At 44.2% G+C, this 13,375-nt stretch overlaps 1 protein-coding gene across 1 annotated transcript in view; it reads left to right on the top strand.

Moving 5' to 3' along the window:
- The window catches only part of LOC117466073 (disco-interacting protein 2 homolog C-like), a 53,911-nt gene that overhangs the window by 19,573 nt on the left and 20,963 nt on the right, over positions 1-13,375 (top strand). Inside the window, 12 exon segments of the mRNA XM_034109211.2 lie at positions 2,370-2,666; positions 3,343-3,465; positions 3,848-3,861; positions 3,863-3,995; positions 4,870-4,989; positions 6,103-6,300; positions 7,641-7,732; positions 9,302-9,412; positions 10,252-10,375; positions 11,526-11,635; positions 11,940-12,042; positions 13,189-13,253. Coding sequence (XP_033965102.1) covers positions 2,370-2,666; positions 3,343-3,465; positions 3,848-3,861; positions 3,863-3,995; positions 4,870-4,989; positions 6,103-6,300; positions 7,641-7,732; positions 9,302-9,412; positions 10,252-10,375; positions 11,526-11,635; positions 11,940-12,042; positions 13,189-13,253 — 1,490 coding nt within the window.

Below are 13,375 nucleotides of genomic sequence, written 5' to 3'. Positions count from 1 at the left end.
TAGGACATTAAATCCATCAGCAGTGACCCCGCTGGTGATTTCTGAAGAGTGGACGTGTCTGAAAAACGATGGTTGTTAACAAGTGGCTGAATACTAGGACTACAGAAGTTGTCGAGGCCGTTTTACGTCATTACGCCGAACACGTAAAACACTCCCGCTAAGTTTGTTTGCCCTATTCGGCTTGAAAGCAAGTCCCTGCCTCCTGCAAAGTGTTCAAAGAAATGCTTCAACTTGAACCATTTTGAATCTGTAGTTTTGAATATGGATCTTAAGTTGGCGTGACGTTGAAGCAGCGACCCTGCTGTAGTTCCTTTATAGCGTAACGTTAGCATTTAGCTTCTGGCGACTAGATTTATGCTTAAAAAATGATAAAAGTAGGATAGACATGTGGGGATTATCCGGCTGAACAAAACGTGATCCGTCTCTTAAATGTGTCTCAACCACAGACCTGATTTCCAGCTATTTTCCAAAATCCTATGGAGAAATTGCGTTGCTTTTTGGCGAAGGAACCGGAAGGAGTTTACATCCGGGTTTTAAGACTCCTGCCTCCTCTGTGGCACTCGAGGAACTGGACAATGGGATGTAAAACGTTGTGAATCAGTCAGTAAGATAGAATGCTGTTCGACAGCTTAAATAACAAATGTCCCAATGTACAATTTAAATACAATAAATCAAGTTAATACTATAATGTGAATCATGCAAAGCTTGCCTGAGAAATAAGTTTTGAGTTTAAAGATCTTAACACTTCAGACAGACTTTACCAGCAGCTTGGAGCCTGAGAGCTAAACGCTGACTCATTGCAGGGGAATTTGACCTTTACCTCAAATATATGAGCTCATTGGATTGAACATTAATCAAAGTTGATGTCACAAATTGGGATCTTGATTGAATTTTAATGAAGGAAATGTAATAATTTTCCTCACCCTTAATTTGCTTTTTAACCTTTTGAGAAAGGAATTAAGTGAACCTGACGTTTCCCCAAAGGCTCACATGTAACAATCTAGAAGATATGGATGGAGAATAGTTAGTAAATCTGCCTCTGGTGATACTTATATTAATGATTGTATTCGACTGGACCCTGTACTGTAAAAAACTAAATGAAAAGTAAACTGTTTTTAAAAAAAAATGCAGCTTCAAGACAGTGACACATAGTTTCTTGTGGCTTCTCTATGGAAGCTGATTTGTGACGTATTGTGTCTGCGAGTTCAAGAAACTGCTACTGCTTCACTTTGAACTATTGTTTCACTAAACTGAAAAACCCATATTCAGCTGTGTTTATCATTAAAAGACTCTCATGTGGGAGCTGCAGTCAGCTGAGGGATTCTCTGATTAAATAACATCTTAAATCTCTCTCTGGATTTCAAATGAGGCTTACAGTGCCAGTTTAGCTCTGTGCTTACTAACACCGCAGAAGCATGTGCACACCAAAATTATTTAAATATGATATGTGCAAAAGTTTTGCGTTTTAACAAATTGCTATAAATAACTAACTATGTGCAGTTTTTTAGAATTTAAAGTGGATGTCAGTTTGTGTTATATTTGCTTTCACTAGCCCGACACACATCAACCGGTAACTGACGTGTTTATTTCAACAACAAAAAGAAGCCAAAATCACTTTTACAAAATGTAATACAAGAGGAGCTTTCCTTCAAGTTGACATCATTTGTTTGTTAAAGGTGGGGTAGGTAATTCACTTCAGAAACACTTTTTGTTATATTCCATGGAATGCTCTTAACATCCCGACAGCAATGAATACATTAAATGCTTTGACAATAAATACATAAAAATATGTAATCTGTGGAAGCCGTGGCGCTGTAAAAAGCACGACCAATCATCTGCCTCGGCCCGCGGCAGATGATTGGATGGCCTACCTGCCTGTCAGCCTTCCATCTGTGCACAAACTGATCTCGTGCCCTCATTGGTCATGTGCGCGTTCGTGTGTGTTGGAGGAGGGGCTCTGTAAGGAAGTCTGAAGGAAGGGGCAGATTTTTTTCGGCTGCGTACTTTCAAATTCTAGCGCACTCGAGCTGGTTTCTCCATTCTTACCTTCCCTACCTTTAAGTAGATTTAAAGCTATAACTTAGCATCCATTTAGCTTAGCTTAGCATAAATACTGGAAACGGGTGGAAACAGCTAGCAAGGTGCTTTCAAAAAGTATAACATAAAGAAAATCTACAGCTTATTCTTTAACATGTTACATAATCTGTATTATCCGCAGCGTGAACAAACGGAAAAAGGTTGTATTTTTATGAAAACCAACGAGTGATATCGCTCCTCTTAGCAAGATTTAGCGAATATTCCCAAGATGTCAATGTGCTGTTGTGTTGATGTTGTGTGAAGGTTTTCTGTTAACCCTCTGCCTCTCACAGGCCTGTCCCCCCTGTGCTCGGACTCGTCGTCGGGCTCAGAGGGAGAGGCGGGGCCCGGGGACGACATGTCGGCCATGGAGCACTGGATGAGCCGCCCGTCACACTTAGGCCCCGCCCACCTGGGCTCCACCTCCTCCTCGTCCTCCTCCACGCAGAGCGGAGGCAGCGGCAACGCCGGGCGGCTGGCCGACTCGCTGGCGCATACACACATCTCGCACCTGACGCACACACACATGGGGCACACACACCTGGGCCAGCTGCACCACCAGCAGAGCCACATGTCCCAGTCCCACCATGGTACGATACACAATTAAAACTGAGACATTTACTGTAGATATATGACTTCTTTTACATTTTTTGTAATAATTCATGTAATAATTTTGTAACTGAATTAAAAAAAAAAAATCCCATACCTTCTCATACACATAACTATACATTTGGAAACTTGACTGAAAGCTCCTGCTTTCAAATCAGTAACGGCCCTTCCACACTACAGCTTCAAAAAAAGCTTGGAGCTGGGCGTGTCTGAAGCTCGACCAGAGCTTGTACTGGCATATGATTTGATTGGCTGACGCTTCCACCGAAAGCTTCAGAAGCTTCAAAAGTTGAACATTGCTCAACTTTTGCAGCCTGAAACGCCAGGAAAGCTCCGCTCTGCTTCCCACAATGCAGTTCGGCGAAAAGTGACGTCACCCCATTCAAAGTGAATGGGCAGACACGTTGGAAACCGTTTTTGAAGCTGTCGAAGCTGTAGTGTGGACGGGCCGTAGACATGATGAGGATTGTGAATCATTCAGACTTTTTATGCCAGCTTTTGGTACTTGGCAGTTTTCTCTACTTGCCAAGTACTTGGACACATCACAGTATGCAGATTTTCTCACTGTCTTTTTAGCCAGTAACAAACCTTCTGTTGCTTTTATTTTCCCATCGCTTCAGTGCTAACCTTCGTATAACAGTGCATGTGTGTATCCAGGTATCAGCCACCTGTCTCTGAAGAGGAAGGGGGCTCTGAGTGTGGCGGAGAACGGAGGATCACTGAGGAGATCCTGCGAGTTTGGATCTGACATGCTGTGGCCCCCGCCGCTGGAGTCAGACGGTACGGCCAGCACACGAGGGAAAGGGATTATTCAGACCAACATACCAGTTAATAAAAAAAACAAAGTTAAGGTGAAATGTTTCCAGGAAGACAGGTTCCTGTAGGTTAGCAGTGCACACTCTGTTTTCTTTTGATTATCAAACATTGGAAGTTACTGATAAGCTTCTTATGATTAAATGATTTGCTTCGATGTTTATTTCTAAATAATTATGTTGAAGAAATAGATAAATGTCATCTGATTATTTGTGAAAATGCAAAAAAAAAGATGCCTTATAATAATGATAAAACAAACTCCATCAGTAGAGTGATGAACACTGAGTCACCACTGGCATCTACCTCTCTCCATCTGCTGCCTCACTCCCCCCCTCATGTCTCCCCCCAGAGAACCACTCGGCCCCCCCCGGATGTGACGGGCTACTCCTCGGACGCGTCCCACCCCCACCCCGAGCGCCACCACATGTCCAACATGGGAACCATCGCCAGGAACACGCAGAAGTACGGCAATGCAGAGCGCATGGAGACGGGCGATGGTAAGAGTCCCCGCATCACCTCCCCCCCCCCCCCCAAACCAGACCATAAAGACACTGAAGTCGGGTAAAAATAGAAACTCCTTAGAGAACCGACCAATGACACTGTCTGTTCATGTCACTCCCCTGGATGAACAGATTGGACTTTTTGTTTTACTTTCATTGTTTTTTTATTTAAAGAAAGCTGACTTGTTCTTTTTCAGCGCGTGTTTCACTATCATTTCAAAGTGAAAGTCCCAGGCCCGGCCAGTGCAACGTCAACTATATATAAGACATAAAAGGAAGTCAAATATGTGAAAGATTTACAATGTGCGAGTAAAACGCAGGAATGAGTATACTGCTGTGAGATAGGATGAGATAAAACTAAATGTACTGTCAAATACTGTACAGCAGAATATGTACATTTGTGGAAATTTGGAATGAACAAATGTACCGAATAACAGTTTATTATTTTCATATGTGAGTGGTGAGTTCAGGAGTTCATTGCCTGTGGGATAAAATAGTTCCTGATCATGCAATCCCAGTTAGAAAATAACCCCTTTGCTGCTTCTCTGTGTTTATTATTCAATTATTTCCCGTATTTTTCACGAGCCATCTGGAGATTCGAACCAGCGATCCATCAGCAGTCACTATCTTACAAACTTACCGTGACACTTGAGGTTTAAAGGAATTATTTTTTGATAAGATAACAAGGAGTGTCCTGCATCAGTGTAGAATTATCCAAAAACATTACCCCTACCTCATGTTTATACAAAATATCAGACATTTTGTGCAGCGCTATAAAGTAGGAAAGATTGCAAATAAAACCAAATATAAAAACAAGATTATGAAAGAAAAAGCTACAAAAACCAAATGTATGTGTGTGGGGTTTTTACAGGTGTTCCAGTCAGCAGTCGCGTGTCAGCTAAAATCCAGCAGCTTGTGAACACGCTGAAGCAGCCTCGCAGACCTCCGCTGCGGGAGTTCTTTGTCGATGACTTTGATGAACTTCTCGAGGGTTAGAAACCGTCTTTGATTCTGTCTGTCTCATTTTCAGTTTTTCCAATCTTTCTTCATACTTTGGAGTCATGAGTGATAAAGATGGTTTCCTTTAGGTGTTCAGCTCCGCCTCCCCTCAGTCTGAAACAAGGGGGGAGGGGAGGAAAAAGTGTAACGCTGCCTCAACATCTTAGAAGAACAAAAAGGACATTGTGTCTATCTGTAATGGCAATAAGTACATTTACTCACTAAGTGCCGTACTTGTCTTATTTTGTGGTACTACGGTTCTTTTATGCTACAATATAATTCTACTCCACTACAATTATGCATATTCTATTTCACTACATTCATCCATTAGCTTTAGTTGCCGAACACATTAAGATGCAAAGAACCTACAAAATATGATGTTTTATAAAACATGAAACTTCATAACGTTTTATACAAGTAGGTTTATTGTATTTGTTATTTGTACATTATTCCTAAAGTGTCAGTGGTCTAAATAAAAAGTCCTAACGGCTTTTGATTTTGGTATGTAAGGGTCTCTTACTGTACATACCTACTTGCCTTCATATCTCTCTCACACGTATGTCAGTGGAAAGAATGATTTTCACCTAAAGATTCACATGGAAGAGATAAGAGGGAACAGATGATGAAACGCCTGGTTCATATAGAACACAAAGTTCTTCTCCCAGTATTTGAATGTACATTATAGGATGCCAGATACTCAGTCTGCTTTGCATCTGGCTGCTTTTGCTGCTTGTGTGGAAAAAGTCAGATTTCCAATGTGTTTTGTATTTATTTCTCCACGTGTTGTGGTCACACAAGATAAAGTCTATATTAGTGGTTTATTTTCTCTGGATCCACATTTTACAACAACGGCTCCTTCCCCTCTGCTGCCTGTAAAGTCAAAATGAAAGTGAGTCAATGCTCCGTTCACACGTTGTACATTCCCACAGTATGTCTGTGTTAATAACAGGTTCTCCTAATTAACCATCAGCGGGTTTCTGAGTGTGATTACAGCTTCCTCACTCTGCTCTGGCTAAATGTTTCCATGTGGTGTTTTGACGAGCACACACACAGCGAGCAGTAAAGGTTAGTGGGCTGACGGGGGTCTCTGTCTCCTCGTCTCCAGTCCAGCAGTCGGACCCCAACCAGCCGCGGCCGGAGGGGGCGGAGATGATGGCGGTGCGGGGCGAGGCGCTGGGGGTGGTCACCAACTGGCCTCCGTCCCTGGAGGCTGCGCTGCAACGCTGGGGGACCATCTCCCCCAAAGCCCCCTGCCTCACCAGCCTGGACACCGCGGGGAAGCCCCTCTACATCCTCACATACGGTAAGGACACCCTCCTGTTGTTCCATCACTCATTACAATGATTCATTTGTGCGTCAAGACAGTTCAGTGTGTTGGTGATTTTAATCATTGTTCTTGCATTCACTCCAAAGTTCTTAAAGATGGTTGGACTGTAAGAAAATATGAACTACAGTACACACACATTCAAAAGCAGTTAAACGTTTGAGGACCTTGTTTCCATTTGTTCTCTGGAATATAATGCCTGAACGTTTTGATTTTGTATGTTTTGAAATTGTTCTTAGAAGACCGTGTCTGAACAATTTAGACCAACTATTCGCAATTATTTTGTGTGATATTTCTCTGCAAGCTATTTTCAATGTTTTTCCTTTTAACCAAAAATTGCATTTACTGTGTGGCACAAGTCCATATTGGGATTTTGGTACACTTTCAATTAGTTTAGTCAGACAACTCACGTGTGTCTTAATATGTTTATTAGAAGCAGCATATAGTTTGAGTTTGGCGTCTCGGCTCGGGCCTCATCACTCCACAGATTTACAAAGAACATTGAGTGATGATTAGATAACTAACCCCCGAGCCTACAGGTGGAGCTGGGGTGGTGGGGGGCAGTCAAGTAGCAGCAACGTGAAACACAGCAGCAGGAACATGAACGCAGCAGTGGCAGCAGCAGCATAGCGAGGCAGAGGCAGGAAGACCTGGCAGCTTAAATAGAGCGGCATGTTTAGGAGAATGTGTTTGGTTGGTTGTCAGAGGGACGAGGTGCGCCACGTGTTAATGTATCATTGGTGCTCGAGTTGACTGCCTGAACTAGCTCGCAGGCTTCGCCCCATTTGTGCAGCTCTACCAAAGACCAACACGTATTAGTAGGGATCAATATGGTCGTGGATCAGGCTTGGTGTCCCTTAACATTGTTTAAAACTGTTATTGAAACCAAATCGATGCAGTTTTCTCTCTATCATTTCTATTTATTAACATAATACCTCTTAAATGCCCCTGTGTTATCTTTCCTCGGTACAAAAAGCTGTGCAAGAGCTTTGACTCAAAAGATACTTGCTACAATTACAGAAAAACAAGTTGTAAATCAGACTAGAATCGAAACAGCTGTTGACAGTTTCAGAGACTCTGCGGTCCGTATTGAAACCCAGCGCTAGGGTTTGGTAATAAAACCCACTCTCTAAATGTCAATAGCAACTTCTCCTGAACATTGAAAAGCGTCATCATCACATCACTCTTTTATTGACTGTATGTCCTCAGAATAGAAATCCAAGAACACACTCATTTTCTTTGAACTCCCCCCCCTCCTCTCTCACTTCCTTTCCCTCTCTCTCTCACACACCCTCACATCCTGTGTCCTCTCCCTGCAGGGAAGCTGTGGTCTCGCAGCATCAAGCTTGCCTACAACATCCTCCACAAACTGGGCAGCAAGCAGGAGCCCATGGTGCGACCGGGGGATCGGGTGAGTCACCCTCCCCCCCCCCCCCCTCTATGTGCAGGTTCCTCTGTAGATGCCAGTTGAATGAAATCTCCTTGCATTTGTCAACTTGAATTACACTGTATCCTTAAATCTTTTTGAAATTAATGTCTTATTTTAGGGAATAGTTTTATATATCTTTATAATATACTTTATTTATTTTTATTTTTTATTTAGCCTTTATTTATACAGGTGTAGATCTCATTGAGACACATTTTCAAGAGAGACCTGTTCAGTGGTAACACGACCACACAAAGCTACAGACAGACAGGACACCAAACACAGAGGCAACACTCAAATACAACACCGTCAAAAAGTAGTCATTGAAATCCGCTTCAGATATAGCAGGTGCAAACACCCACAGAGGATTTCCCCTGCTTTTTTAAATGAGTTTAAAACCCGTGATGGGTATCAAAGTGGTCAGCTTAAGTTCCTGCTGAAGTGTGTTCCAGGTCGAGGGGGCAGAGTATGATATGGCTACTGAGGGGACGGACAGAGTGATGTCATTTTGAGATGGCAGTCTATAGCTGTACTGTTTGTGTGATATGTAAGTGGATATGTAGAGGGGCAGCAGTCCAAGCATAGCGGTATAGATGAGTTTGTACCAGTGCAGTGATCTGCGCATTGATAGTGATGTCCAGTTGACTAAAGAGTACAGCGTGCAGTGGTGTGCGAGGGGTTTACAGTTGGTTATGAACCTCAGAGCCCCATGGGAAACAGCGTCCAGCAGATGAAGGGAGTGAGCTGAGGCGTTCATGTACACAACATCCCCGTAGTCCAAGAGCGGCAAAAATGTGGCAGCTTCAAGCCGTTTCCTCGCAAAAAGAATCCCAGTTTTAATTTCAATTTCCTTAAGAGATTGTCAAAATGTGGTTTGAAGCAGAGATTTTCATCTATAGTGATGCCCAAGTATCTGTAGGTGTGAACAGCTTCAATGGGGTTATGCTGTGCAGACATGATGCAGGGAAGAACAGTTGGTAACTTTTTCTTATTGGAAAACAACATGACTTTTGTCTTATCTGAATTTAACACCAACCTAAGGTGGAACAGATGTGACTGAAAAGTGTCAAAAGCAGACTGCAGATGTTCAAATGCAAGGGCAACAGTGCTAGCACAACAGTATCATCTGCATATAGATGTGCAGAGGCATCAATACTTTGACCCACATCATTTATATAAATAGTAAAAAGGGTCGGCCCCAAGACCGACCCTTGAGGAACGCCTCTGGGCACATTAAGAAAGCTTGAGGAGAGACCGCTGAATTGTACACATTGCTTTGAATTTGAAAGTTAATTAATTAATTGTATCCTTGCTGAAACTAAAGAGTGATTCCACTTGCACACAAAGGATGGAATTACCTCAAATTAATACACAAGCTCCTTCATCTTATTATTTATTGTTTATGAATTCTCTTTGACCAGATCATTAGTCATCTCACAATTAAATGATCCCTAGCTGTATCTACAAAAGACTGGTCAACATTTTTCCCTCTTGATTCCTCACCCTGAGCTGTGCAGCATCTCTAACCCCATCCGCTGGCCCCCCTCTCTCCAGGTGGCGCTGGTGTTCCCTAACAACGACCCTGTGGCCTTCATGGTGGCTTTCTACGGCTGTCTGCTGGCGGAGGTGGTCCCTGTTCCTATCGAAGTCCCCCTAAGTCGCAAGGTACGCTATGAAATGTGGTTTACACCTGGCTTTGCTGCTCAACAAATCAAGCGCTCCATAGCTTATCTGTAGCTGCTATCCCTTTGCTTTAGTTTGACACCACCACAGGATTAGTTTCTCTACGGGAGGTCAGGTAATTAGTTTTATACAGCGTCACCGTGTAATGTTAATCCTCTCTGCCACGGCCACGTCTGTTTTTCACCCCGACGCCCAGGAACTCCAAACTCCTGCTGCGTTTCATCTCAGCTGTGTTTGTGTGGACATCTCGGCGATACTGTTGAAACAATGATTGGGATGTGCGAGCAGCAAGTAGAGAAAGTAATCCTGTCTGAGGAGAGAGACCTGTCAGATAGCCAACCAGTTGACAAGCCGGAGACGAGCCCTCCTGCTGCCCTGCCGTCACAGAAACACAGAGATCCGTCGCCTCCAGACACCATCATGTCTGCTTTAACAAAACACTTCCTGAAAACAAAATGCATGTTCTTTTAACAGCCACTTGTACTACTTTATATTATCTCAGATGTTATTGCTCGTCTCTGCTGCAGCCCAAACAGCGTAGGGTCGCTCTCTCAAACCCCCTTCCCCCCATCCTGCATTTGTGCTGCAGGATTTTCCATAAAATGTGGAGTTTGAGCGTGAGGAGAGTGCAGCAGCAGTGCAGCAGACGGCACCTGCGCCGTGTGAGACACATTGGACACATTTGTGGAAGGAGATGAGACACCACGGTGCAACATGGCCTCCAGTCCAGTCATCCCTACATCTGCATCTAAACTAGGGCAGAATTCATGCTATATTTCCGTCACTGTTTACTCCCCCCCCCTTCCTTTATCATCCAATAGGACGCTGGCAGTCAGCAGATTGGATTCCTGTTGGGCAGCTGTGGCGTTACCGTGGCGCTGACCAGTGACGCCTGCCATAAGGGGCTGCCCAAGAGCGCGACAGGAGAGATCCCACAGTTCAAAGGTGAGAGGACACTCATCAGTCATCGCTGGACTGTAAACATGGGGGGGGGGGGGCTTTCTCAGCGCCCTTAATGAGGATACAGGGAGTAGAGACTGGGTTTTAATTTAGCAAATATATTTATTATTTGAAGTATACAAAAAAAACCTGCTGCATTAATATGTATGTTTAACGTTGTGGTCATCATAACTCCTTTATATCCTGTTGGGTAGTTTAATCTACAGCAGTGCATCACATTCCATGAGATCATCATATGTTTGTAGCCTAGACGATATACGGTGAGAACTCAGTGTCTCCAATATATTTTCTTTAGTAATTACCCACTGATCAAAGAGGAATAGTTCAGCTTCAGCTTGATTTCTTTCAACACAACAGAACACTCCAAGTAGGGAATGAGTCCTTGCCCCAAGTGAAGGAGTTCAAGTATCTCGGGGTCTTGTTCTCGAGTGAGGGAACAATGGAGCGTGAGATGGGCGGGAGAATCGGAGCAGCGGGAGCGGTACTGCAGTCGCTTTACCGCACCGTTGTGACGAAAAGGGAGCTGAGCCAGAAGGCAAAGCTCTCTGTCTACCGGGCCATGTTCCTTCCTACCCTCACCTGTGGTCATGAAGGATGGGTCATGACCGAAAGAACGACATCGCGGATACAAGCGGCCGAGATGGGTTTCCTCCGCAGGGTGGCTGGTCTCCCTTAGGGATAAGGTGAGAAGTTCGGTCATCCGGGAGGGACTCGGAGTTGAGCCGCTCCTCCTCCGCGTTGAAAGGAGCCAGTTGAGGTGGTTCGGGCACCTAGTTAGCATGCCACCTGGGCGCCTCCCTAGGGAGGTGTTCCAGGCACGTCCAGCTGGGAAGAGACCAAGGGGTAGACCTAGGACCAGGTGGAGGGATTATATCTCTTCGCTGGCCTGGGATCCCCCAGTCAGAGCTGGTTGATGAGGGGAAAGGAAAGTTTGGGGCTCTCTGCTGGAACTGCTACCTCCGCGACCCGACCACGGATAAGCGGGAGAAGATGGATGGATGGATTGTTTATCACAAGCATTATAAATCGTTTAACGGGACAGACTAAAACATTTAGTTTATGATTTTGTCCCTTCGGTAAAAAGGCTGTTTCTGGTACATTAACTTTTCTTGACACCTCTCTCTCTGTCCTGCAGGTTGGCCTAAGTTACTCTGGTTTGTAACCGAGTCGAAGCACCTTTCCAAACCTCCCAGAGACTGGTTCCCTCACATCAAAGATGCAAACAACGACACAGCTTACATAGAGGTGAGCTAACAGGCACACACACACACACACACACACACACACACACACACACACACACACACACACACACACAGACAATGATGAATCATTTTTATTACTGTGGACACTGCAGCAGAAGCTGGACCTCAGCATGTTGAACTGACTTTCTTTATGTCACACACACTGCTTGGTACTACTTCTGTTCTGCTTGAGATTTAATAACATATAATGAATGCACTTCATTAATAATGTGAATAAGTATGTATTAATAATATAGAAAAGTATTTGATCTATTTCCCTAATCCGCCCGTTGTTTTTCTCTCAGTATAAAACCTGTAAGGACGGCAGCGTGTTGGGAGTCACGGTGACGAGGATCGCTCTGCTCGCACACTGCCAGGCTCTCACACAGTGCTGCTGCTACACTGAAGGTAGGCACACACACACACACACACACACACACACACACACACACACACACACACACACACACACACACACACACAGACACACACACACGCACGCACGCATACACACACACACACACACACACACACACACACACACACACACACACACACACACACACACACACACACACACACACACACACACACACACACACACACGTATACACACACCAGGGCTTCCGTTAGCCGGAAGCCCTGGTATCCCTGGAAGCCCTGGAAGCCCTTAGCTGGTAAAATTGAATAAAAACCGGTAAATTCAAAACCTGCCGGTCAAAATGTCCGATGCTCCGATCATTATCGGCCGATATTCACTCTTAATAGTTTGATCTGTGCTCTCTATAAAGGCCGATCAGGAGAGCTGGATCTGATCGATATGGACATAAACGCGAGTGAAGTGTAACCGGACGAGAGAGATCAGATCAGCTGAGGTGGGCTGCTGAAGCCCCGCCCACTGTTGAGCGTGCTGCATGAGAAACTGACGGGCTGTCAGGAGAGAGAGGGAGGGAGAGGGGAAAAGAGAGGATCCGTTTTTCCTGTGTTATTATTCAAAGTTAATTTAAACTTTTGAATAATGTACTTCATCTACTACAAGTAGTTTATTTGAATGTAATAATTATGTTGTTTGTTGTTTACGGAATCATTTATTGAAAAATGAATCTGAATTTTAATAAAAATAAGCCCCATTAACTGAGTTTTAAACATCAGCATATCCGGTCCTAGTCCGGTAATTACCTGCTAACGGAAACTCTGCTACACAACTCTTATTATTATTATTGAAACATGACCGGTGAGTTTAAAATGTGTCCGGTAAAATAAATTCTGTTCGGACATTTGACCGGCGAGAAAAAATCCTAGCGGAAACTCTGACACACACACGCATACACACACACACACACACACACACACACACACACACACACACACACACACACACACACACACACACACGCACACACACGCATACACACACACACACACACACACACACACACACACACACACACACACACACCACACACACACACACACACACACACACACACACGATTCAGCCTCCAGGCTGCAATATAGTACCAACACGCTGCTCTCCTCCCTCTCTGTATGCAGCGGAGACCATAGTGAACGTTCTGGACTTCAAGAAGGATGTGGGCCTGTGGCACGGCATCCTGACGGTAAGACCGGCCCACAGAGGTCAGGCTGCACGACCTTCATTAGCTGTAGAATTGAACCTTTAACAGGGCGGAAAATAAATGAAGGCGAAAGAGAACATATAACTGAATTGAAAAGAAAATGT

The sequence above is a fragment of the Pseudochaenichthys georgianus genome, chromosome 20 (assembly GCF_902827115.2).
Source record: "Pseudochaenichthys georgianus chromosome 20, fPseGeo1.2, whole genome shotgun sequence".
NCBI lineage: Eukaryota > Metazoa > Chordata > Actinopteri > Perciformes > Channichthyidae > Pseudochaenichthys > Pseudochaenichthys georgianus.
The sequence above is the reverse complement of the archived record's forward strand: the minus strand, read 5'-3'. Positions and strand labels throughout refer to the sequence as shown.